At 42.0% G+C, this 27,297-nt stretch overlaps 1 protein-coding gene across 1 annotated transcript in view; it reads left to right on the top strand.

Annotated features, from left to right (window-relative positions):
- Window positions 1-26,171, top strand: part of ELOVL4 (ELOVL fatty acid elongase 4) — a 204,933-nt gene extending 178,762 nt beyond the window's left edge. The window contains exon 6 of the mRNA XM_053710473.1: window positions 24,986-26,171. Within this exon, the coding sequence (XP_053566448.1) occupies window positions 24,986-25,285 (300 nt within the window). The 3' untranslated portion in view covers window positions 25,286-26,171. The remainder of the gene's footprint in view (window positions 1-24,985) is intronic.
- The last annotated feature ends 1,126 nt before the right edge of the window (window positions 26,172-27,297 follow it).

The raw sequence follows: 27,297 nt of genomic DNA, 5'->3' as shown, positions 1-27,297 counted from the left end.
GGGGAAGTTACGATATGTGTGTGACCTGTTTGGTCTGGTGTGCCGGGTGATTACATTTGGGTTCACTCGAGGTCCTTCCGGACGCTGACTCTTAGCCTATTGCGCTCTTCTTCCGGCGGCGGAGTATCATCCTTCCCACTTTTGGGGGTATCATCTGGTCGAGTACACGGGTGTGTTTGTCTCCTCTGTTTGAGTTCTGTTACTCTGAAGAAGTGGTGTGCAGGGGTTCCCCAGCCATCTGTGGGAGCTCCGGCTCCGGTGTTTGCCTGCTCAAGGTAATTTTCCTTGATTTAATAGCTTCTTCAAGCTCTCTGACTGTTGTATATTTAATCTGGGTTGAATATCTTTCTACTTGAGCGCCAACTACACCTATGTGCACGGATAAAGGTGGAACCTAGCTTCCACTAAAGGAATTATAACTGCAAGTCAAAGGGATTCCCAGGCGTCAATAAACAAAGGCTAGGTGTGACGAGAATACATATAAAAGTTAATTTTAATAAACAATACAGCTAATGTAAAATATTAATATAAAATGGTTCAATATTAAAAGGTTAAACAGATTCTGGCTTCTAAACAATACAAATGAATACAACTTCAATTTGAAACCACTAGATCATTGCACCCCCCCTTTTTCTATTTTTAACCTTTACAAATTGTCTGAGCCCCAGAGATCGTATACCTCATCTTTATACAAACTACTCCTCCACTAGAGATAAAATATATATATAAACTGTTTCCTCTAGAGATAGAATTTACAGCTATTAAACCCAATCCTCACCCACAAACGCCTGGGAGAGTTATTTAGATGTAACAGGACCAGTAATTTGGATAGCTGCTTTTTATTTACTTTTTATATATTTTTTCTCAATCATTTTTATCTTTACATTTATAACAATTTGACAAAATGACCCTCGGGTCTGTTATATACATTAAAAGAAAATATGTCAACATTTAAGGAATTCTTCTATATGGCTATTTATTTATATACATTCAGAAACAACCAGCTAAATCAACAGATTAGAAGCCTTTCTTAAACCCAAAAAATTTTTTATAAAGAAAATTTTTTTATACAAAGGTTTCTTTATATAAAACTACAATAGGGATCCATCTATAGGAAATACAGACTCCAATAGGGATCCATTATTAGGAAATTAAGGAATAATATTTCCCCTGACAGTAAGACTGTCGTTTATTATATAGATCAACTAAAAGATTTATGATGTTTAAACTGTAACATTACGAATTAAGTACCTCTCATCAACATCTCCTGCTACTATTATTATATTTTACATTCACTAACTCTTTTCTCTACTCTTGAGAAAAAGGTACATTAAAAAATATTATCACACTCTGCTGACATAGAATATATCCTAAATTGGAATAAATTAACCATCAAATTGTAAGCATTAGGGAGCTACACTCATATACATACAAGCAAAGCAACGTCTAATGTAATACGATGCCCAAAAAGAAATGACTTTCTATAACTCAGATTAATGAGTCTTGAATACTATTAAATGAAACAACCTATTTCTCTGATATGACAAGAGAATATAAATAGGCATCATACATTATACACTTCTTTAAAAAACATCTATTTATTGGTAGCTAGAAGACCATTTTGAGCCAATCAGCTAGCTTAGATATCGGCTAGAAGATAATTTTGAGCCAATCAGCTAGCTCAGATATCGGCATGTTGTTAACAGTGTTCGAGCGCTTTTCCTCATAGTACACTCCTTATGACATTCAAACTATACTATTTGCATATCTAACACAAATCAATATAAGAAATTTAAGCGCCAATAGTAGCATCACTAAATATACAAAGAAATTGCAGAACACACATTTGCTACTACATCCAATCATTATGTGGCTAAGAGGTGACATCACAACCAATGGGATAGCCCAAAAATCGGGTTATTAATAAGTAAAAATCGGATGGTGGATTTTAATAATGAACTAAATGACTACAATTTCCACTAAGTGTATAAAATCTATAGTTGATTGTAGACAACGGACCGATAAATCTGATAGCCGCAATTATCGGCAACCACCCCAACCGGAAGTGACGTCACTTATAACGGAGGCTAGGTTTGGTCATGAATTTAGATATGAGACATCATACCATTAAGAATTTCACAACGGATACAATATCATTACACATGAGTATTCAGAAAAGACACAATAAAAACAAAATAAAATAGATTTACATCTAGTGGCGAAACCGGAAGTACCGGAAAACCTAACTTCCGGTCAATCAGACAAGAGGGCTATAAAAGGCCGATAACACATACTAATAACCAGTCTTGATAAAAGCCTAGAGGGGCCGAAACGCGTAGATTGGTAAGCCTATTTTCTATTGGAGCTATTATTTAAGAATTTGCCACACATTGTCTTTATTTTTTTCTTCACAGGTATTTTTTTGCATCTTTTCCTGTTTTTTATGAGTGTTTTTGTTTTGTGCACTACACCTTCATAAAGAAGAATCAGGGATAAGAAAGTTTCTACACATCTTTTGACTAGGATTGGAAGACTTCACCAATATTTGTTTCTAGTACTAAGCACTTTTTCTAGTACTTGGTTTATAAGTACATTTTTCACATTTTATTTTTTTTTTTATATTTTTGCCTTTTCTCACACATTGTTTAAATTTTTTAATTTTTTTTCATTGTCTTTTTGGAAACGTTGGATACAAATTGTTTTTTGGGACACATTTTTTTGGATTTGTTACATTTAAAAAATACACTGAATTGGGATTGACTTTATTCAGGGGACTTATTTTCATCAAAATTTAGATCACCAGTATAAGGACTTTGAGGACACTTTATCTGGACATTTGCCATTATTGCTTTTTTTATTCTTTTAATCATTGTTGTATCTGTTTTATATACACAGCTTTATACAGCACCTATGGTTTTTATCTATGCAAGCCTTTGAACCCACTCAGGCCGTTTAAGCATATCTTTGTATTCATTTGTATTGTTTTTTAAACTGTATTTTCATGGATCCATGATTTAGAAGCCAGAATCTGTTTAACCTTTTAATATTGAACCATTTTATATTAATATATTTTACATTAGCTGTATTGTTTATTAAAATTAACTTTTATATGTATTCTTGTCACACCTAGCCTTTTGTTTATTGGCGCCTGGGAATCCCTTTGACTTGCAGGTATATTTAATCTGGGCCCTCGGTTGGACTACGGTCTTGGCGCGCAGGTTTATTGCGCCACTGCCTGTGGCATAGTAGATTTTCTATCTACCTGGAATCTGAGAGACTAGGATTCGATTCCTGGTTCTTCCCTATTGTCCTCTATTTTACGCTAGCTTGGCTTGTCAGTAGCAGTATCGAGGTTGGGTGCGGAGGGCCGCCCTTCGAAGGTCCATTTTTCCTCGATACTCTGCTCAGGGCTTTGGGGGCGGTGCCTTACATTACTTATGTAGGATGGCGAGCGGGGCCTTTGGTTATCATTTGCCTTCGGGTATTGATGTTACCCTGCCAGTGTGTTTATCACGTGTTGTCTCTTTCTTATGAGATTCCTTGCGATCATTTGCACTGGGTGCTGATCTCAGCCGGAGCAGGAGTCCTTCATGGCTCCGGAGTCTGAGGCTATCTAGATCGCCGGGTCTACGGACTTTAGAGGTGCATTCCTCCTTGAAGGAGGCAGCTAAGGAGTTTTTCAGAGATTGGATTTTTTGAACGGTCGTTGTCAAGGACCCTGACCCATGTCTCTCCATGGATGGGTGTGGACTGTTTGGTTCACGCTTGAAGTTTGTGGTCCCGCGGGCCCCTTTCGCAGGGGCTGGGACTCTGGTTTTTCTGATGGGCTCCTACCTGTTTTCTGGTGCACTTACGATGTTCCTATAGGCCCCAGATGCTTTTTACCTAGGTTGGCGAAGTGGCTGAGGAGTCTCGCCTCTATAGTAGGGTTTTTTTCCTGTTGCTTTCTTTCACTTCTCTCCAGAGTAGGGGTTGTTCCTGGGTTCGGAATTACTTTAGTATTTGTGGAGTCTGGGGGATCCTAGTCCTGCCTTGCACCTGCGTTCAGGTTCCTGGAGGGGAACTGTGATGTAGTGTCAGGTTTTCCCGTTCCTGTTGCAGGAGGCTGTAGGTGGCTCCCGTGGGGGCTTCTCCTACGTGTATCCAAAATAGGGATATGGAGGTATTAGGGGAAATCTTCCCTTGGGAAGTGGGCCCTTTTTCCCCTCAACTACGTGTAGGGGGTCTCGTACCCGAACAAAATGTTTTCCTGACTCTTGAGAGTATGCTGTTGTAACAGTGGTCTGAGAGAGGAAGTTGTTCCTCATTGATCCTCTTCCTTCCTGTGGTCTGGGACTCTTGTCTTCTGGCCTTTTGAAGCCTTTAGGCTAGAACCGTTATCCTGGATGGAAGGTTGGAGTTCAATTACTCTATGCAGAGTTAACAGTTTCTGCTGTTGCCTCTCCTTGAGTGGGGACTTTGGATGACCTCCCTCTTTCCACTGACGCCTGGTGCCGGGAGGGGATGCATCTTCTATCGCTATTTGGTAGGCTGCTGCCCTTGGAGGTTTGCAGTTGCAACCATCTGCAGCGTTTTGCCCAGTAATTGTCTGGATGCTAACAAGCTTGACGCACCTTTCGGGGTTTTGCGTTAACAATAAACTCAGCCTTCCTGTGAGAGTTCCTGTACGGGCAGTTTGAGTTCTCTGAGAGAGCTCTGTTCTAGCTGCTGAGATATTTATCCTGTTTCTGCTGTCTCAGTCTATCTAGCCTCCGGATCTAGATATGTTATGGGGCATCGGGGGACTTATACGTTTCCTAGAGTACCTTAGGGTATGGTATGGAATTGGCGACATGAGGGGTTCCTTGTGTCCTTTTTGAGGACCTGTTCCCTGTGTATGGACCTTTTTCTTTTTGGGTCGTAGGATCTTGCTAGTTGGTCTCCCTGGTTGTTGCCTTGTAGGACAACCATGGGTTGTCCTTGCGGTGATTGGGAAAAGTTTCTTTGGATTTTCCTGGTCTCTGGTTCCCTTTTGGGGGGCTGATGCGGTCTTATGTTGGCCGGGTACGTTCTTGGGAGTAGTGTCCCGTGGGGCAGACACCTCGGGGGTGGTGGGACCTGACGGACTCTAGGTCTGAGTGGTCTGGTTCGGCTTCCCGGGGGTGTAACTAATGTGCAGTAAACTGGGCCGAGTTTTTCTCAAAAAATGTTGAGTGTTGAGTAATTCAGGCTGTGGTGCCTTTCGAAAAGACTGCCTTTTGTACCCACCCGTTTTTTTTGCATTCATGTGTCCTCTAGCTTGGGTATTGTTTTCCCAAAAGTAATGAATGCAGCTGTGGACTCTTCCCTTTTAAGAAGAAAAACATAAATTATGCTTGCCTGATTATTTAATTTTCTTCTGAAGGGAAGAGTCCACAGCTCCCGCCCGTGCTTCTATCTTGAGGCGGCTGTAATTTTTGTTCTTCTGGCACCTTTTTTCACCCTGATATTTCTCCTACTGTTTTTTGTTCCCTTGGCAGAATGACTGGGGATGAGGGAAGTGGGAAGAGTATTTAAGCCTTTGGCTGGGGTGTCTTTGCCTCCTCCTGGTGGCCATGTTCTTATTTCCCAAAAGTAATGAATGCAGATGTGGACTCTTCCCTTCAGAAGAAAATGAAATTATCAGGTAAGCATAATTTATGTTTTTTCTTTGATCTTTTGGTATATTTATGTGAAAAAGCAGGAATTTAATCTTAGGAGCCGGGCCATTTTTGCTTCAGCACCCTGGGTAGCGCTTGCTGATTGATTGGCTACATTTAGACATCAATCAGCAAACACTACACAGGTGCTGAACCAAAAATGGGCCTTCTCCTAAGCTTACTTTCCTGCTTTTTCACATAAATATACCAAGAGAACGTAGAAAAATTGATAATGGGAATATTGAAAGAAAAAAAAATTGGGTTTAGTATCCATTTAAACACAAAGCAATGTAGGGTGGCTAGTGATATGTTAATGATGTCAAAAGCAATATAATTAACATCCTTCAGTTCTTATACCTATGTGCACATTTTAATAGCCCCATCGCTCCTCATATTTGTGCACTTGCAGCTAAAGATTTTCCTGAATTCCCTTCAAATAGTTTGCTTTGAAAAGCAAAAGCTGAACCTTATCAGAATATTGTGCAGCAATCCCTAAAATAAATTCCTACAAATTTATGTAATAAAAAGAAAATGCAAAACTTTTGTGTCAGTATCTGCAATATAATTATCATAGAACACATGTACATACATACATATAAATGTATGGCTCAGGGCTTAAGAAATTGCTTTGAAATCTAGGAGCCAGCATTTTTGGTCCCCCATAATAGAAAATATTTATACAAGAATATTATATAACACAGTGGTGATTAGTGTTATTTAGCACTGTGTTGTGATATTAAACCCTATACTCATCTGCATTGTGTTTAAGCTGAATTTTTACATTTTTGTTTTCATTTTGAAGGGACATTTGTTTGTATGTGTTAAATTAGTATAATCAACTTAATGAAAAACTGCTGTTGTCTTATGCTGGTATTTCTCTTGTAAGATGTATCGAGTCCACGGATTCATCCATACTTGTGGGATATTCTCCTTCCCTACAGGAAGTGGCAAAGAGAACGCCCACAGCAGAGCTGTCTATATAGCTCCTCCCTTAGCTGCACCCCCAGTCATTCTCTTTGCCTACTCTAAGTACTAGGAAGGGCAGAGTGAGTGTGGTAACAATAATGTTAGTTTTTATTTTCTCAAGCAAAAGTTTATTTTAAATGGTACCGGTGTGTACTATTTACTCTCTGGCAGAAAGGGATGAAGAATTCTGCAAGGAGGATGATGATTTTAGCACTTTGTAACTAAGATCCACTGCTGTTCTCACAAAGCCTGAAGAGTACAGGAAAACTTTAGTTGGGGGAACAGTTTGCAGGCTAAACTGCATTGAGGTATGTTCAGTCTATTTTTTTCTAGACAGACTGTGTTATTTCTAGAAAAGGCTGGCAATATTCCCATGAGGGAAGGGTAAGCTGTATTCAGACACTTAGTAGGAATCCTAGCTTGCATTAAGGGCTCATTAGTTACTGGTGACACTGATAGGAAAAAACATTTTTGTTTTTTATTCAAAAAATGCAAATATAAGGTTTTTTGAGGGACTTTAAGAGGTCATTGTGGCTTGGTTAAGGGTTATTAACCCACATGGCTAGTTTAGGAAAAACTCTGTTGTGTTTCTTTTAGGCCCCATAACATTGAGTGAGGTGGGAGGGGCCTTATTTTTGCGCCTCAGTTGCGCAGTTTCTTTTCCTCAGAGACATCCAGCTACTTCTCCAGAGGTTCCTACTGTGTTTGAGGGCTGTAAAGAAGTTTTTTTCCTCACAAATAGTTTATAAAGGGCAGGGAGCTGTGGCAAGGTGCTGAACATTTTTTCCGGTTTTTGACGTTTTGTCAATCCGTGCAAAGTTACTAAGACTATGATAAGTTTATGATAAGTTTATGATAAGTTACTAAGGCTTTATGATGCTACTGTAAAAATTTCGTTGAGTTTACTGCTTTTTTACACTGTTTTGCAGAGTTTGTGCAGCTTTTTTTCTCTTAAAGGCACAGTACCGTTTTTTTCTAAGTGTTATTTGCTTTGATTAAAGTGTTTTCCAAGCTTGCTTGTTACATTACTAGCCTGTTTAACATGTCTGATACCAAGGAAAATCCTTGTTCAATGTGTTTAGAAGCCATTGTGGAACCCCCTCTTAGAATGTGTCCCACTTGCACTGATATGTCTATAAATTATAAAGAGCATATTTTAGCACTTAAAAATATTGCAATAGATGATTCTCAGTTAGAAGGAAATGAGGGTTTAACATCTAGCTCTCCCCAAGTGCAACAACCAGTAACGCCCGCACAAGTGACGCCTAGCACTTCTAGTGCGTCAAATTAATTTACTTTACAAGACATGGCCACAGTTATGAATACAACCCTCACAGAGGTTTTATTCAAACCGCCTGGTTTACAAGGAAAGCGTGACAGCTCTGGGTTAAGAACAAATGCTGAGCAGTCTGACTCTTTAGTAGCCGTATCCGATATACCCTCACAATGTTCTGAAGTAGGGGTAAGGGATTTGTTATCTGAGGGAGAAATTTCTGATTCAGGAAAGACGCTCTCTCAGACAGATACTGATATGACGGCCTTTAAATTTAAGCTTGAACACCTCCGCTTATTGCTCAGGGAGGTATTAGCGACTCTAGATGATTGTGACCCTATAGTGGTCCCAGAGAAATTGTGTAAAATGGACAAATACTTAGAGGTTCCTGTTTACACTGATGTTTTTCCAGTCCCTAAGAGGATTGTGAATATTGTTACTAAGGAGTGGGATAGACCAGGTATTCCGTTCGCTCCCCCTCCTGTTTTTAAGAAAATGTTTCCCATATCTGACACCATGCTGGACTCGTGGCCGACGGTCCCTAAGGTGGAGGGAGCTATTTCTACTCTGGCTAAGCGTACAACTATACCTATCGAAGACAGTTGTGCTTTCAAAGATTCTATGAATAAAAAATTAGAGGGTCTCCTGAAGAAAATTTTTGTTCATCAAGTTTTTCTTCTCCAACCTATTGCGTGCATTGTTCCTGTAACTACTGCAGCTGCTTTCTGGTTCGAGGCTCTAGAAGAGGCTCTTCAGATGGAGACTCCATTAGAGGATATTATGGACAGAATTAAGGCCCTTAAGTTGGCTAATTCTTTCATTACAGATTCCGCTTTCCAACTGGTTAAATTAGCGGCAAAGAATTCAGGTTTTGCCATTTTAGCACGCAGGGCGTTATGGCTTAAGTCCTGGTCTGCTGATGTGTCATCAAAATCTAAACTTTTGAACATCCCTTTCAAAGGAAAGACCCTATTTGGGCCTGAACTGAAAGAGATTATTTCAGACATCACTGGAGAGAAAGGCCATGCCCTCCCTCAGGATAGAACAAATAAAATGAGGACCAAAAAAATTATTTTCGTTCCTTTCGGAACTTCAAGGGTGGTCCCGCTTTGGCTTCCCCTGCTACAAAGCAAGAGGGGAATTTCTCTTGTAAGGTGTATCAAGTCCACGGATCATCCATTACTTGTGGGATATTCTCCTTCCCAACAGGAAGCTGCAAGAGGATCACCCACAGCAGAGCTGTCTATATAGCTCCTCCCCTAACTGCCACCCCCAGTCATTCTCTTGCAGCTCTCGACAACATAGGAAGTAGCTAGAGAGATGTGGTGAATTTATGTAGTTTATCTTCAATCAAAAGTTTATTTTCAAATGGTACCGGAGTTGTACTGTTTTAGCCTCAGGCAGAAAGTTGAAGAAGAGTCTGCCTGTGGTTTTTGATGATCTTAGCAGGTTGTAACTAAGATCCATTGCTGTTCTCACACATAACTGAAGAGATGAGGTAACTTCAGCTCGGGGAATGGCGTGCAGGGTCTCCTGCTATGAGGTATGTGCAGTTTAAATTTTTCTAGAGAAATGAATATGCTAGAAAATGCTGTTAATACCAGATTTAAGGTAAGCCTGATTACAGTGATTTAATAACGACTAGTATCATGCTTGCTGTAAAAGGTAATATTCTTATTACTTTCTCACATTACTGAAAATAAGATAACGTTTGCTGGAAGTGTTTAAACGTTTTTTTCTACATATTGGTGATAAAACTTTATTGGGGCCCAGTTTTTTCCCCATGGCTGGCTAGATTTTGCCTAGGGATAGTTTTTTATGGCCCTCTCACTGTGAGTACAGGTTGGGAGGGGCCTATTTTCAGGCCTAAATCGTGCAGTAGTTTTTGCAGCTTGAGACTTCCAGCTTCCCTGAAGGAGTCCCCTGAACACTTAGGACCTCTACAAAGGGTTTTTGTGCCTTCAAAAGTCGTTGTATGGGCAGGTAGGGCCACAACAGAGCTGTGGCAGTTTGTTGTGACTGTTAAAAAACGTTTATATCGTTTTTTTTTATCCGGTTTTGAAACTAAGGGGTTAATCATCCATTTGCAAGTGGGTGCAATGCTCTGTTAGTCTATTATACACACTGTAAAAATTTTGTAAGATTTACTGCTTTTTATCACTGTTTTTCAATTTCTGACAAAAATTGTTTCTCTTAAAGGCACAGTACCGTTTTTATTTTTTGCTTGTTTACATTTATCAAAGTGTTTTCCAAGCTTGCTGGTCTCATTGCTAGTCTGTTTAAACATGTCTGACATAGAGGAAACTCCTTGTTCATTATGTTTAGAAGCCATTGTGGAACCCCCTCTTAGAATGTGTACCAAATGCACTGATCTTACTATAAGTTATAAAGATCATTTTCTGGCTTTAAAAGATTTATCACCAGAGGAAATTGACAAGGGGGAAGTTATGCCGACTAACTTGCCCCACGTGTCAGAACCTTTGACTCCCGCTCAAGGGACTCCCGCTCAAGTGGCACCAAGTACATCTAGTGCGCCCATGGCATTTACTTTACAAGACATGGCGGCAGTTATGGATCATACCCTTACAGCGGTATTGTCCAAACTACCAGGGTTACATGGAAAGCGAGACAGCTCTGGGACTAGAAAAAATACAGAGCACTCTTGACGCTTCAGTAGCTATGTCTGATATCCCCTCACAATATGATTTTTCTGACTCAGGGAAGATGCTTCAACCTGATTCTGATATGTCTACATTTAAATTTAAGCTTGAACACCTCCGTGTGTTGCTCAGGGAGATTTTAGCTACTCTGGATGACTGTGACACCATTATAGTGCCAGAAAAATTGTGTAGATTGGATAAATACTATGCAGTGCCTGTTTACACTGATGTTTTTCCAATACCTAAAAGGTTTTCAGAAATTATTACTAAGGAATGGGATAGACCAGGTGTACCGTCCTCTCCCCCTCCTATTTTTAAGAAAATGTTTCCAATAGATGCCTCTACACGGGACTTATGGCAAACGGTCCCTAAGGTGGAGGGAGCAGTTTCTACCCTAGCTAAGCGTACAACTATTCCCGTCGAGGACAGTTGTGCTTTCCTAGATCCAATGGATAAAAGTTAGAGGGTTACCTTAAGAAAATGTTTATTCAACAAGGTTTTATTCTCCAGCCTCTTGCATGCATTGCCCTGGTCACTGCTGCTGCGGCCTTCTGGTTTGAGTCTCTGGAAGAGGCCTTACAGGTAGAAACTCCATTGGATGATATACTTGACAAGCTTAAACCGCTTAAGCTAGCCAATTCATTTGTTTCTGACGCCGTTGTTCATTTAACCAAACTAACAGCTAAGAACTCAGGTTTTGCTATACAGACGCGTAGGGCGCTATGGCTTAAATCCTGGTCAGCTGACGTTACTTCAAAGTCTAAGCTTCTCAACATTCCCTTCAAGGGGCAGACCCTATTCGGGCCTGGACTGAAGGAGATCATTTCTGATATTACTGGAGGAAAAGGTCATGCCCTTCCTCAGGATAGGTCTAATAAATTAAGGACCAAACAAACAAATTTTCGTGCCTTTCGACACTTTAAGACGAGCGCGGCATCAACTCCCTCTAATGCAAAACAAGAGGGAAATTTTGCCCAGTCCAAGCCGGTCTGGAGACCTAACCAGGCCTGGAACAAAGGTAAGCAGGCCAAGAAGTCTGCTGCTGCCTCTAAGACAGCATGAAAGATCAGCCCCCGATCTGGTAACGGATCTAGTAGGGGGCAGACTTTCTCTCTTCACCCAGGCTTGGGCAAGAGATGTCCAGGATCCCTGGGTGTTGGAAATTGTGTCCCAGGGATATCTTCTGGACTTCAAAGCTTCTTCCCCAAAAGGAAGATTTCACCTCTCACAATTATCTGCAGACCAGATAAAGAGAGGCATTCTTACATTGTGTTCAAGACCTCCTAGTTATGGGAGTGATCCACCCAGTTCCAAAGGAGGAACAGGGGAAAGGCTTCTATTCAAATCTCTTTGTGGTTCCCAAGAAAGAGGAAACCTTCAGACCAATCTTAGATCTCAAGATCCTAAACAAATTTCTCAGGGTCCCATCTTTCAAGATGGAGACTATTCAAACCATCCTACCTATGATCCAGGAGGGTCAATTCATGACTACCGTGGACTTAAAGGATGCTTATCTTCACATTCCGATACACAAAGATCATCATCGGTTTCTCAGGTTCGCCTTCCTAGACAGGCATTACCAGTTTGTGGCTCTTCCCTTTGGGTTAGCTACGGCACCAAGAATCTTTACGAAGGTTCTGGGGTCACTTCTGGCGGTCCTAAGGCTGCGGGGCATAGCAGTAGCCCCTTACTTAGACAACATTCTGATACAGGCGTCGAATTTCCAAATTGCCAAGTCCCATACGGACATTGTTCTGGCATTCCTGAGGTCTCATGGGTGGAAAGTGAACGAAAAGAAGAGTTCTCTATCCCCTCTCACAAGAGTTTCCTCGGGTCCATCTGTCCAAAGGTATGACCTTCCGCAGGCCAGATTGGACAATAGTAACAACAGATGCCAGCCTTCTGGGCTGGGGTGCAGTCTGGAACTCTCTGAAGGCTCAGGGGTCGTGGACTCAGGAGGAAGCACTCCTTCCAATAAACATTCTGGAACTAAGAGCGATATTCAATGCTCTTCAGGCTTGGCCTCAGCTAGCGGCAGTGAGGTTCATCAGATTTCAGTCGGACAACATCACGACTGTTGCTTACATCAACCATCAAGGGGGAACAAGGAGTACCCTAGCAATGTTGGAGGTTTCAAAGATAATTCAATGGGCAGAGATTCACTCTTGCCATCTATCAGCTGTCCATATCCCAGGAGAAGAGAACTGGGAGGCAGATTTTCTAAGTCGTCAGACTTTTCATCTGGGGGAGTGGGAGCTCCATCCGGAGGTGTTTGCACAGTTGATTCAACGTTGGGGCAAACCAGAACTGGATCTCATGTCGTCTCGCCAGAACGCCAAGCTTCCTTGATACGGATCCAGGTCCAGGGTTCCCAAGGCAGCGCTGATAGATGCTCTAGCAGCGCTTTGGTCCTTCAACCTGGCTTATGTGTTTCCACCGTTTCCTCTACTCCCTTGTCTGATTGCCAAGATCAAACAGGAGAGAGCATCGGTAATTTTGATAGCACCTGCGTGGCCACGCAGGACTTGGTATGCAGATCTGGTGGACATGTCATCCTTTCCACCATGGACTCTGCCTCTGAGGCAGGACCTTCTACTTCAGGGTCCTTTCAACCATCCAAATCTAATTTCTCTGCGGCTGACTGCTTGGAGATTGAACGCTTGATTTTATCAAAGCGTGGTTTCTCAGTCGGTCATTGATACCTTAATACAGGCGCGAAAGCCTGTCACCAGGAAAATCTATCATAAGATATGGTGTAAATATCTTCATTGGTGTGAATCCAAGGGTTACTCATGGAGTAAGGTCAGGATTCCTAGGATATTATCTTTTCTCCAAGAAGGATTGGAGAAGGGTTTGTCAGCTAGTTCCTTAAATGGACAGATTTCTGCTCTGTCTATTTTTTTGCACAAACGTCTGGCTGAGGTTCCAGATGTGCAGGCGTATTGTCAGGCTTTAGTCAGAATCAAGCCTGTGTTTAAACCTGTTGCTCCGCCTTGGAGTTTAAATTTAGTTCTTAAGGTTCTTCAAGGGTACCAAACCTGTTTTTTTACCTAAGGTGGTATCTAATAAAAATATCAATCAGGAGATTGTTGTACCTTCACTGTGTCTTTTACACAATCTTGACGTGGTTCGTGCTTTAAAGTTTTATTTACAAGCTACTAAAGATTTTTGTCAAACATCTGCATTGTTTGTTGTCTTCTCTGGACAGAGGAGAGGCCAAAAGGCTTCGGCAACCTCTTTCTTTTTTGGCTAAGGAGTATAATACGCTTAGCTTATGAGACTGCTGGCCAGCAGCCTCCTGAAAGGATTACAGCTCATTCTACTAGAGCGGTAGCTTCCACATGGGCTTTTAAAAATGAGGCTTCTGTTGAACAGATTTGTAAGGCGGCGACTTGGTCTTCGCTTCATACTTTTTCAAAGTTCTATAAATTTGATACTTTTGCTTCTTCGGAGGCTATTTTTGGGAGAAAGGTCTTGCAGGCAGTGGTGCCTTCCGTTTAAGCGCCTGCCTTGTCCCTCCCTTCATCCGTGTCATATAGCTTTGGTATTGGTATCCAACAAGTAATGGATGATCCGTGGACTGGATACACCTTACAAGAGAAAACATAATTTATGCTTACTTGATAAATTTATTTCTCTTGTGGTGTATCCAGTCCACGGCCCGCCCTGTCATTTTAAGGCAGGTGTTTTTTATTTTTAAACTACAGTCACCACTGCACCCTATAGTTTCTCCTTTCTCTTGCTTGTCTTCGGTTGAATGGCTGGTAGTGGCAGTTAGGGGAGGAGCTATATAGACAGCTCTGCTGTGGGTGATCCTCTTGCAGCTTCCTGTTGGGAAGGAGAATATCCCACAAGTAATGGATGATCCGTGGACTGGATACACCACAAGAGAAATACATTTATCAGGTAAGCATAAATTATGTTTTTGCCCAATCCAAGTCAGCCTGGAGACCTAACCATGCTTGGAACAAGGGTTAACAGGTCAAGAAACCTGCAGCTGCTTCTAAGACAGCATGAAGGGGTAGCCCCCGATCCTGGACTGGATCTAGTAGGGGGCAGACTCTCTCTCTTCGCTCAGGCTTGGGCAAGAGATGTTCTCGATTGTGTCCCAGGTATATTTTCTGGACTTCAAAGACTCTCCCCCCAAGGGGGAGATTTCACATTTCTCAATTGTCTGCAAACCAGACAAAGAGAGAGGCGTTCTTACGCTGTGTAGAAGACCTAAATACCATGGGAGTAATCCACCCAGTTCCAAAAGCGGAACAAGGGCTAGGGTTTTACTCAAACCTGTTTGTGATTCCCAAAAATGAGGGAACTTTCAGACCAATCTTGGATCTCAAAATTCTAAACAAATTCCTCAGAGTACCATCATTTAAGATGGAGACTATTCAGACTATTCTACCGTTGATCCAGGAGGGTCAATATATGACTACCGTGGATTTCAAGGATGCGTATCTACACATCCCTATTCACAGAGATCATCATCAATTCCTCAGATTTGCCTTTCTGGACAGGCACTACCAGTTCGTGGCCCTTCATTTCGGGTTGGCCACGGCTCCCAGAATTTTCACAAAAGTGCTAGGGTCCCTTTTGGCGGTGCTAAGGCCGCGGGGCATAGCAGTGTCGCCTTATCTAGACGACATTTTAATTCAGGCGTCGACTTTCCAACTAGCCAAGTCTCACACCGAGATCGTGTTGGCTTTTCTGAGATCTCACGGGTGGAAGGTGAACATAAAAAAGAGTTCTCTCTTCCCTCTCACAAGAGTTTCCTTCCTAGGGACTCTGATAGACTCGGTAGAAATGAAAATATTTCTGACGGAGGTCAGAAAATCAAAACTCTTAACCACTTGCCGAGCTCTTCATTCCATTCCTCGGCCATCAGTGGCTCAGTGCATGGAGGTAATTGGACTTATGGTAGCGGCAACACCTCAGACCACTGCAACTATGCATGCTCAAACAGTGGAATAGGGATTATGCAGATTTATCTCCTCAACTGCATCTGGACCAGGAGACCAGAGATTCTCTTCTCTGGTGGTTGTCTCAGGATCACCTGTCTCAGGGAATGTGTTTCCGCAGGCCAGAGTGGCTCATAGTAACGACAGATGCCAGCTTCCCGATAAACATTCTAGAACTGAGAGCGATATTCAATGCGCTTCAGGCGCGGCCCCAGCTTGCTGCGGCCAAATTCATCAGATTTCAGTCGGACAACATCACGACTGTAGCTTATATCACTCATCAAGGAAGAACACGGAGTTCTCTAGCGATGATGGAGGTAACCAAAATAATCCGATGGGCGGAGGATCACTCATGCCATCTCTCAGCAATCCATATCCCAGGAGTAGAGAACTGGGAGGCGGATTTCCTAAGTCGTCAGACTTTTCATCCGGGGGAGTGGGAGCTCCATCCGGAGGTATTTGCCCAGCTGACTCAGCTCTGGGGCACACCAGAATTGGATCTGATGGTGTCCCGTCAGAATGCCAAACTTCCTCGTTACGGGTCCAGGTCCCGGGATCCCCAGGCGGTACTGATAGATGTTCTAGCAGTGCCCTGGTCCTTCAATCTGGCCTATGTATTTCCACCGTTTCCTCTCCTCCCACGTCTATACAGACCTAGTGGACATGTCATCGGTTCCACCGTGGACTCTGCCAATGATGCAGGACCTTCTAATCCAAGGTCCATTCACGCATCCAAATCTAATTTCTCTGCGTCTGACTGCTTGGAGATTGAACGCCTGATTCTATCAAAGCGTGGTTTCTCTGAGTCGGTCATTGATACCCTGATTCAAGCTAGAAAGCCTGTCACCAGGAAGATCTATCATAAGATTTGGCACAAATATTTTTATTGGTGTGAATCCAAGAGTTACTCATGGAGTAAGATTAGGATTCCTAGAATATTGTCCTTTCTCCAAGAAGGATTGGAGAAGGGATTATCAGCTAGTTCCTTAAAAGGACAAATATCGGCTTTGTCTATTCTTTTACACAAACGTCTGGCAGATGTCCCAGACGTTCAAGCATTTAGTCAGGCCTTGTTTAGGATCAAGCCTGTATTTAAACCTGTTGCTCCGCCATGGAGCCTAAACTTAGTTCTTAAAGTTCTTCAAGGGGTTCCGTTTGAACCTATGCATTCCATAAATATTAAGCTTCTATCTTGGAAATTTTGTTTTTAGTAGCTATCTCTTTGGCTCAAAGAATTTCTGAGTTATCTGCTTTACAGTGTGATTCACCTTACCTTGTTTTCCATGCAGATAAGGTGGTTTTGCGTACCAAACCTGGGTTTCTTCCTAAGGTTGTTTTTAATAGGAATATCAATCAGGAGATTGTTGTTCCTTCACTGTGTCCTAATTCTTCATCAAAGAAGGAACATCTGTTGCACAATCTTGATGTGGTTCGTGCTTTAAAGTTCTACTTACAAGCAACTAAAGATTTCCGTCAAACATCTTCATTGTTTGTTGTTTATTCTGGTAAACGGAAAGGTAAAAAGGCTACCTCTTTCCTTTTGGCTGAAAAGCATCATCCGTTTGGCTTATGAGACTGCTGGCCAGCAGCCTCCTGAAAGAATTACTGCTCATTCTACTAGAGCAGTGGCTTCCACATGGGCTTTTAAAAATGAGGCTTCTGTTGAACAGATTTGTAAGACGGCGACTTGGTCTTCGCTTCATACTTTTTCCAAATTTTACAAATTTGATACTTATGCTTGTTCGGAGGCTATTTTTGGGAGAGAGGTTCTACAAGCAGTGGTGCCTTCTGTTTAAGGTACCTGTCTTGTCCCTCCCTTCATCCGTGTCCTAAAGCTTTGGTATTGGTATCGCACAAGTATGGATGAATCCGTGGACTCAATACATCTTACAAGAGAAAACATAATTTATGCTTACCTGATAAATTTATTTCTCTTATCTTATGATGTATCGAGTCCACGGCCCACCCTGTTTATTTAAGACAGGCAGTATATTTTTATTTAAAAAACTTCAGTCACCACTGCACCCTATAGTTTCTCCTTTCTCCAACATAGGTGTGTCCGGTCCACGGCGTCATCCTTACTTGTGGGATATTCTCTTCCCCAACAGGAAATGGCAAAGAGCCCAGCAAAGCTGGTCACATGATCCCTCCTAGGCTCCGCCTACCCCAGTCATTCTCTTTGCCGTTGTACAGGCAACATCTCCACGGAGATGGCTTAGAGTTTTTTAGTGTTTAACTGTAGTTTTTATTATTCAATCAAGAGTTTGTTATTTTGAAATAGTGCTGGTATGTACTATTTACTCAGAAACAGAAAAGAGATGAAGATTTCTGTTTGTATGAGGAAAATGATTTTAGCAACCGTAACTAAAATCCATGGCTGTTCCACACAGGACTGTTGAGAGCAATTAACTTCAGTTGGGGGAACAGTGTGCAGTCTCTTGCTGCTTGAGGTATGACACATTCTAACAAGACGATGTAATGCTGGAAGCTGTCATTTTCCCTATGGGATCCGGTAAGCCATGTTTATTACGATCGTAAATAAGGGCTTCACAAGGGCTTATTAAGACTGTAGACTTTTCTGGGCTAAATCGATTCATTATTAACACATATTTAGCCTTGAGGAATCATTTTATCTGGGTATTTTGATATAATAATATCGGCAGGCACTGTATTAGACACCTTATTTCTTAGGGGCTTTCCCAAAGCATAAGCAGAGCCTCATTTTCGCGCTGGTGTGGCGCACTTGTTTTTGAAAGGCATGGCATGCAGTCGCATGTGAGAGGAGCTCTGATACTTAGAAAAGACTTTCTGAAGGCGTCATTTGGTATCGTATTCCCCTTTGGGTTTGGTTGGGTCTCAGCAAAGCAGATACCAGGGACTGTAAAGGGGTTAAAGTTTTAAAACGGCTCCGGTTCCGTTATTTTAAGGGTTAAAGCTTCCAAATTTGGTGTGCAATACTTTTAAGGCTTTAAGACACTGTGGTGAAAATTTGGTGAATTTTGAACAATTCCTTCATGTTTTTTCGCAATTGCAGTAATAAAGTGTGTTCAGTTTAAAATTTAAAGTGACAGTAACGGTTTTATTTTAAAACGTTTTTTGTACTTTCTTATCAAGTTTATGCCTGTTTAACATGTCTGAACTACCAGATAGACTGTGTTCTGAATGTGGGGAAGCCAGAATTCCTATTCATTTAAATAAATGTGATTTATGTGATAATGACAATGATGCCCAAGATGATTCCTCAAGTGAGGGGAGTAAGCATGGTACTGCATCATTCCCTCCTTCGTCTACACGAGTCTTGCCCACTCAGGAGGCCCCTAGTACATCTAGCGCGCCAATACTCCTTACTATGCAACAATTAACGGCTGTAATGGATAATTCTGTCAAAAACATTTTAGCCAAAATGAACCCTTGTCAGCGTAAGCGTGGCTGCTCTGTTCTAGTTACTGAAGAGCATGACGACGCTGATATTAATATCTCCGAAGGGCCCCTAACCCAATCTGAGGGGGCCAGGGAGGTTTTGTCTGAGGGAGAAATTACTGATTCAGGGAACATTTCTCAACAGGCTGAACCTGATGTGATTGCATTTAAATTTAAGTTGGAACATCTCCGCATTTTGCTTAAGGAGGTATTATCCACTCTGGATGATTGTGAAAAGTTGGTCATCCCAGAGAAACTATGTAAAATGGACAAGTTCCTAGAGGTGCCGGGGCTCCCAGAAGCTTTTCCTATACCCAAGCGGGTGGCGGACATTGTTAATAAAGAATGGGAAAGGCCCGGTATTCCTTTCGTCCCTCCCCCCATATTTAAAAAATTGTTTCCTATGGTCGACCCCAGAAAGGACTTATGGCAGACAGTCCCCAAGGTCGAGGGAGCGGTTTCTACTTTAAATAAACGCACCACTATACCCATAGAGGATAGTTGTGCTTTCAAAGATCCTATGGATAAAAAATTAGAAGGTTTGCTTAAAAAGATGTTTGTTCAGCAGGGTTACCTTCTACAACCAATTTCATGTATTGTCCCTGTCACTACAGCCGCATGTTTCTGGTTTGATGAACTGATAAAGGCGCTCGATAGTGATTCTCCTCCTTATGAGGAGATTATGGACAGAATCAATGCTCTCAAATTGGCTAATTCTTTCACCCTAGACGCCACTTTGCAATTGGCTAGGTTAGCGGCTAAGAATTCTGGGTTTGCTATTGTGGCGCGCAGAGCGCTTTGGTTGAAATCTTGGTCGGCTGATGCGTCTTCCAAGAACAAGCTACTAAACATTCCTTTCAAGGGGAAAACGCTGTTTGGCCCTGACTTGAAAGAGATTATCTCTGATATCACTGGGGGTAAGGGCCACGCCCTTCCTCAGGATCGGCCTTTCAAGGCAAAAAATAGACCTAATTTTCGTCCCTTTCGTAAAAACGGACCAGCCCAAAGTGCTACGTCCTCTAAGCAAGAGGGTAATACTTCTCAAGCCAAGCCAGCTTGGAGACCAATGCAAGGCTGGAACAAGGGAAAGCAGGCCAAGAAACCTGCCACTGCTACCAAGACAGCATGAAATATTGGCCCCCGATCCGGGACCGGATCTGGTGGGGGGCAGACTCTCTCTCTTCGCTCAGGCTTGGGCAAGAGATGTTTTGGATCCTTGGGCGCTAGAAATAGTCTCCCAGGGTTATCTTCTGGAATTCAAGGGACTTCCCCCAAGGGGGAGGTTCCACAGGTCTCAGTTGTCTTCAGACCACATAAAAAGACAGGCGTTCTTACATTGTGTAGAAGACCTGTTAAAAATGGGAGTGATTCATCCTGTTCCATTAAGAGAACAAGGGATGGGGTTCTACTCCAATCTGTTCATAGTTCCCAAAAAAGAGGGAACGTTCAGACCAATCTTAGATCTCAAGATCTTAAACAAGTTTCTCAAGGTTCCATCGTTCAAGATGGAAACCATTCGAACTATTCTTCCTTCCATCCAGGAAGGTCAATTCATGACCACGGTGGATTTAAAGGATGCGTATCTACATATTCCTATCCACAAGGAACATCATCGGTTCCTAAGGTTTGCATTCCTGGACAAACATTACCAGTTCGTGGCGCTTCCTTTCGGATTAGCCACTGCTCCAAGGATTTTCACAAAGGTACTAGGGTCCCTTCTAGCGGTGCTAAGACCAAGGGGCATTGCAGTAGTACCTTACCTGGACGACATTCTGATTCAAGCGTCGTCCCTTCCTCAAGCAAAGGCTCACACGGACATCGTCCTGGCCTTTCTCAGATCTCACGGCTGGAAAGTGAACGTGGAAAAGAGTTCTCTATCCCCGTCAACAAGGGTTCCCTTCTTGGGAACAATTATAGACTCCTTAGAAATGAGGATTTTTCTAACAGAGGCCAGAAAAACAAAACTTCTAGACTCTTGTCGGATACTTCATTCCGTTCCTCTTCCTTCCATAGCTCAGTGCATGGAAGTGATCGGGTTGATGGTAGCGGCAATGGACATAGTTCCTTTTGCGCGCATTCATCTAAGACCATTACAACTGTGCATGCTCAGTCAGTGGAATGGGGACTATACAGACTTGTCTCCAAAGATACAAGTAAATCAGAGGACCAGAGACTCACTCCGTTGGTGGCTGTCCCTGGACAACCTGTCACAAGGGATGACATTCCGCAGACCAGAGTGGGTCATTGTCACGACCGACGCCAGTCTGATGGGCTGGGGCGCGGTCTGGGGATCCCTGAAAGCTCAGGGTCTTTGGTCTCGGGAAGAATCTCTTCTACCGATAAATATTCTGGAACTGAGAGCGATATTCAATGCTCTCAAGGCTTGGCCTCAGCTAGCGAGGACCAAGTTCATACGGTTTCAATCAGACAACATGACGACTGTTGCGTACATCAACCATCAGGGGGGAACAAGGAGTTCCCTAGCGATGGAAGAAGTGACCAAAATCATTCTATGGGCGGAGTCTCACTCCTGCCACCTGTCTGCTATCCACATCCCAGGAGTGGAAAATTGGGAAGCGGATTTTCTGAGTCGTCAGACATTGCATCCGGGGGAGTGGGAACTCCATCCGGAAATCTTTGCCCAAGTCACTCAGCTGTGGGGCATTCCAGACATGGATCTGATGGCCTCTCGTCAGAACTTCAAGGTTCCTTGCTACGGGTCCAGATCCAGGGATCCCAAGGCGGCTCTAGTGGATGCACTAGTAGCACCTTGGACCTTCAAACTAGCTTATGTGTTCCCGCCGTTTCCTCTCATCCCCAGGCTGGTAGCCAGGATCAATCAGGAGAGGGCGTCGGTGATCTTGATAGCTCCTGCGTGGCCACGCAGGACTTGGTATGCAGATCTGGTGAATATGTCATCGGCTCCACCTTGGAAGCTACCTTTGAGACGAGACCTTCTTGTTCAGGGTCCGTTCGAACATCCGAATCTGGTTTCACTCCAGCTGACTGCTTGGAGATTGAACGCTTGATTTTATCGAAGCGAGGATTCTCAGATTCTGTTATCGATACTCTTGTTCAGGCCAGAAAGCCTGTAACTCGAAAGATTTACCACAAGATTTGGAAAAAATATATCTGTTGGTGTGAATCTAAAGGATTCCCTTGGGACAAGGTTAAGATTCCTAGGATTCTATCCTTCCTTCAAGAAGGATTGGAAAAAGGATTATCTGCAAGTTCCCTGAAGGGACAGATTTCCGCCTTGTCGGTGTTACTTCACAAAAAGCTGGCAGCTGTGCCAGATGTTCAAGCCTTTGTTCAGGCTCTGGTTAGAATCAAGCCTGTTTACAAACCTTTGACTCCTCCCTGGAGTCTCAATTTAGTTCTTTCAGTTCTTCAGGGGGTTCCGTTTGAACCCTTGCATTCCGTTGATATTAAATTATTATCTTGGAAAGTTTTGTTTTTGGTTGCAATTTCTTCTGCTAGAAGAGTTTCAGAATTATCTGCTCTGCAGTGTTCTTCTCCTTATCTGGTGTTCCATGCAGATAAGGTGGTTTTGCGTACTAAACCTGGTTTTCTTCCGAAAGTTGTTTCTAACAAAAACATTAACCAGGAGATTATCGTACCTTCTCTGTGTCCGAAACCAGTTTCAAAGAAGGAACGTTTGTTGCACAATTTGGATGATGTTCGCGCTCTAAAATTCTATTTAGATGCTACAAAGGATTTTAGACAAACATCTTCCTTGTTTGTTGTTTATTCCGGTAAAAGGAGAGGTCAAAAAGCAACTTCTACCTCTCTCTCTTTTTGGATTAAAAGCATCATCAGATTGGCTTACGAGACTGCCGGACGGCAGCCTCCCGAAAGAATCACAGCTCATTCCACTAGGGCTGTGGCTTCCACATGGGCCTTCAAGAACGAGGCTTCTGTTGATCAGATATGTAGGGCAGCGACTTGGTCTTCACTGCACACTTTTACCAAATTTTACAAGTTTGATACTTTTGCTTCTTCTGAGGCTATTTTTGGGAGAAAGGTTTTGCAAGCCGTGGTGCCTTCCATTTAGGTGACCTGATTTGCTCCCTCCCTTCATCCGTGTCCTAAAGCTTTGGTATTGGTTCCCACAAGTAAGGATGACGCCGTGGACCGGACACACCTATGTTGGAGAAAACAGAATTTATGTTTACCTGATAAATTACTTTCTCCAACGGTGTGTCCGGTCCACGGCCCGCCCTGGTTTTTTTAATCAGGTCTGATATTTTATTTTCTTTAACTACAGTCACCACGGTACCATATGATTTCTCCTATGCAAATATTCCTCCTTAACGTCGGTCGAATGACTGGGGTAGGCGGAGCCTAGGAGGGATCATGTGACCAGCTTTGCTGGGCTCTTTGCCATTTCCTGTTGGGGAAGAGAATATCCCACAAGTAAGGATGACGCCGTGGACCGGACACACCGTTGGAGAAAGTAATTTATCAGGTAAACATAAATTCTGTTTTTTCTTCCTAGCCTTCGGTCGAATGACTGGGGGGTGGAGCTAAGGGAGGAGCTATATGGACAGCTCTGCTGTGGGTGCTCTCTTTGCCACTTCCTGTAGGGAAGGAGAATATCCCACAAGTATGGATGAATCCCTGGACTTGATACATCACAAGAGAAATAAATTTATCAGGTAAGCATAAATTATGTTTTTTGTTCTGTTTCAGTGCATAACCCCCTCCTTTAAGCAAAGAATGTGACACTTAAAATACACACTAAAAAACTTTTTTCTTGGGAGAAGTCCAGTGCATTGTGAGCTATCAATTGCTGCAAAAGGAGGGAGTTATGCAGTGAAGCAGAACAAAAATAATGGAACACTTTTTTTTCACCAGCACCCGATCTGAAAAGTAACTCACCTCACTGACTACAACACCTTTATGGACACACCAGCCTCAGTAAACTTTGCTGCACACAAAGCTAAATGCAGCAGAAAACACATTGCTGACAGCACTTACGGAGTCATGCTTGTATGTTAAGTCCACCGGTGTGCTCAGGTGGTGCTGTTTACAATGTGGGTGGTCCATGGATAGGGCTGTTTGCATCATGGGAATTGTAGTTTCCAGGCACAAGCCTGAAAACTAATTACTGCTGCAAATTAGCTAACGGAAAAGTGGGTGGGCAGTGTAAGAGGCAGAACTTCAGGACCCTTTGCACTCCTGGCTGTGATCCCTGCACTTCTCCCCAGCCATAGTGTGCTTTACGTTTTACCCCATCTCAGCAGGGCACATTTTCTCTGGTACATGACCTTGCCTCAGTGCACTAACTCCGCTGCGCATACCGGCTTTTTAAAAATGCAGGTTTTTTCTTCATGTTGCGCTGGCTGGAAGTGAAACCTAATAGGAGAACACACTGGGCTTATTAAAAAGTAGATATATATTTCAATACACTATAGAAGTGGAGACTTCCAGTCATTTAGTTATTTATTTTTAATTTTGCTTTTATTTCTATTATTATTGTTACTACACTGTTACTTTTCATACGTCACAACTTATGAATCAAACATATTTTTAAAGGGACACTCAATCAAAATGAAACTTTCATTATTCAGATAGAGCATGCCATTTTAAACAACTTTCCAATTTACTTCCATTAACAAAATGTGCACAGTCCTTTTTATATTTAAACTTTTTGAGTCACCAGTTCCTACTGAGCATGTGCAAGAATAAGTGTGTATGCATTTGTGAATGGCTGGCTGATGGCTGTCACATGGTACGTGTATGCATTTGTTATTGGCTGATGGCTGTCACATGGTACAGGGGGAGTGGAAAAAACATAACTTTTAAAATTGTCAGAAAAAAAATCTACTCATTTGAAGTTTTCAAGTGCTATTGCATTGTCTTGTTATCTTGGATTTGTTGATTATGCAAATTTACTGTGTTGACTAGTCCTTTAATATTCAAAAACCTTTACAGTTTACATGCATGTTCGTTACAGTAACTTTAAGAGAAAAATTAGCTTTGGCTCATATAATGTTGGAGCTGCGCCTCCTGACTTTGTACTTCTCACTAGTTTGTTATATTCTGTTGCAGGTTCAGTTCCATGTGACGATTGGCCACACAGCTCTTTCACTTTACATTGATTGCCCCTTTCCCAAATGGATGCACTGGGCACTGATTGTGTATGCAGTTACCTTTATTGTACTCTTTGCTAATTTTTACTATCAGACATACAAAGAACCTAAAGGACCTTCAAAGTCTGGAAAAGTTAGCATGAATGGAAAAGCAGTGATGAATGGAGCAGTCACCAATGGGACAGCACACAAGCTAGAGAACAAAGTGGGCCTGGAAAATGGTCGGAAAAAGAAAAAGGGCAAAGCTAAGAAAGAATGACCCCAAGCCTTAAAGTATTTTGATGTATTTATTCAACAATAGGATAAGACACTGCTCTAAATATCTAGAGATAACAATTGTACTAATATTTTTGATTATGGGTTTGATCTGGAAATGTGAAACCTTTTTTAGGTATAAATGAATATTCTTCACTGGAACTGCCCTTTATTTATTCCTCCCTGCGTCTTGTGCTGTAGCTAGTGATGCTCTATTTTTAACATGTTTCTCTGTGGGGAGGAATATATTTCCAGTTGGCTTGTGAATTGCAAGGGCGTTCCTAGGGAATAATATGTTTTAGCAGTAGAGCATTTCTGTAACCAGCAATTCAGACGATTAAATGGGAGGCAGAAATCACTGGAAGAAAAGTTTAAAGGAGGGATAATTATATTCTGCTAGCAGTTAAGCATGTCAAAATATTATGGCATGTTCTTCTCCTTGGTTCAATAAAGTAAAAGATGCAATTGTATATAATTGCCATACAAAGGGAAAAAAAGAATGTGGAGTTTAAATTTGCAGAGGCCACTAGTGTTAGACATTTGAAATCTCTTATCACCATTAAATGTTTTAACAACAAATTGTCCCCTGGTAGAAAGTGATTTCTAATACTTTATACTTTGTCATTTATTAGTTTGTTTGTGCGTGTGTTTGTCTCTGTAAACCTTGGTGCTAAGCATAGCAACCAAACATCAGCACCAGTCTCTCAGCACTCAGATAGGTAACTACACAGGAGCTTTACTGTTTAACTCTTCAAAATCATGTATCAGGTTACAGTATGATAAGCCCTTTCAGTGCCAATGTTTATTTTTTCCAGTAAAACATTTCAGGTGCTGAGGACTGACAATGCTGAACCTCTGTTCAGTGAAATAAAAACACACTAGAGCAGCAATTCTGTGTGCACCTGTTTCATTTCATTGAGTAAGAATTCATTTTTAGCAGTATGGAGCCTTGTTGACCAGTAATACATTGCTCTATTATTAACTGGTGGTTTATTTTTGTTACATCTATTTTCTGTAGGTGGGGCTGCATATATAGCTATGGCTCATAGGAAGCCCGTTTTGTGTATTACATTTGGTTGATTATTTTCAGTGAATTTGTTTAAAAAGGTCCTATACCATCAGATAAATAATTTAACCTGCAAGTATTTTTATTGGTTTTACTATTCTATATTATGTAAAAAAAAATGTTTTGTTTTTCCAACTGTGTACATGTGCATAAAGCATTTTGCATAACCGTCAAGGCCATGATTGCAATATCAGTTATTGGTGGTGAACATCTATAGCTACCATTATATGTCTTTAGAATATAAATCCCATGGACAATTAAGTAAAAAAAATAATTCTCCAAGACACATTCCTCAGATATGTTGACCTAGATATCTGAATAAATCACATTGTAAATGTTCTGCAGACAAGCAGAGAATTGGCTGGTCCATCTTGTGTACAGATATTTTCACAGAAAATGTTTTTTTAAATTCTTGTTTGTGTAACAGAAATCAAGCTAAAACTACTATGGACCTTAAACTATTGTATGCTTTTCTTTCATGTAATTAGCAAGAGTCCATGAGCTAGTGACGTATGGGATATACATTTCTACCAGGAGGGGCAAAGTTTCCCAAACCTCAAAATGCCTATAAATACACCCCTCACCACACCCACAATTCAGTTTTACAAACTTTGCCTCCGATGGAGGTGGTGAAGTAAGTTTGTGCTAGATTCTACGTTGATATGCGCTCCGCAGCAAGTTGGAGCCCGGTTTTCCTCTCAGCGTGCAGTGAATGTCAGAGGGATGTGAGGAGAGTATTGCCTATTTGAATGCAGTGATCTCCTTCTAAGGGGTCTATTTCATAGGTTCTCTGTTATCGGTCGTAGAGATTCATCTCTTACCTCCCTTTTCAGATCGACGATATACTCTTATATATACCATTACCTCTGCTGATTCTCGTTTCAGTACTGGTTTGGCTATCTGCTATATGTAGATGAGTGTCCTGGGGTAAGTAAGTCTTATTTTCTGTG

Source organism: Bombina bombina, chromosome 4 (assembly GCF_027579735.1).
Source record: "Bombina bombina isolate aBomBom1 chromosome 4, aBomBom1.pri, whole genome shotgun sequence".
Classification (NCBI taxonomy): domain Eukaryota; kingdom Metazoa; phylum Chordata; class Amphibia; order Anura; family Bombinatoridae; genus Bombina; species Bombina bombina.
The sequence above is the reverse complement of the archived record's forward strand: the minus strand, read 5'-3'. Positions and strand labels throughout refer to the sequence as shown.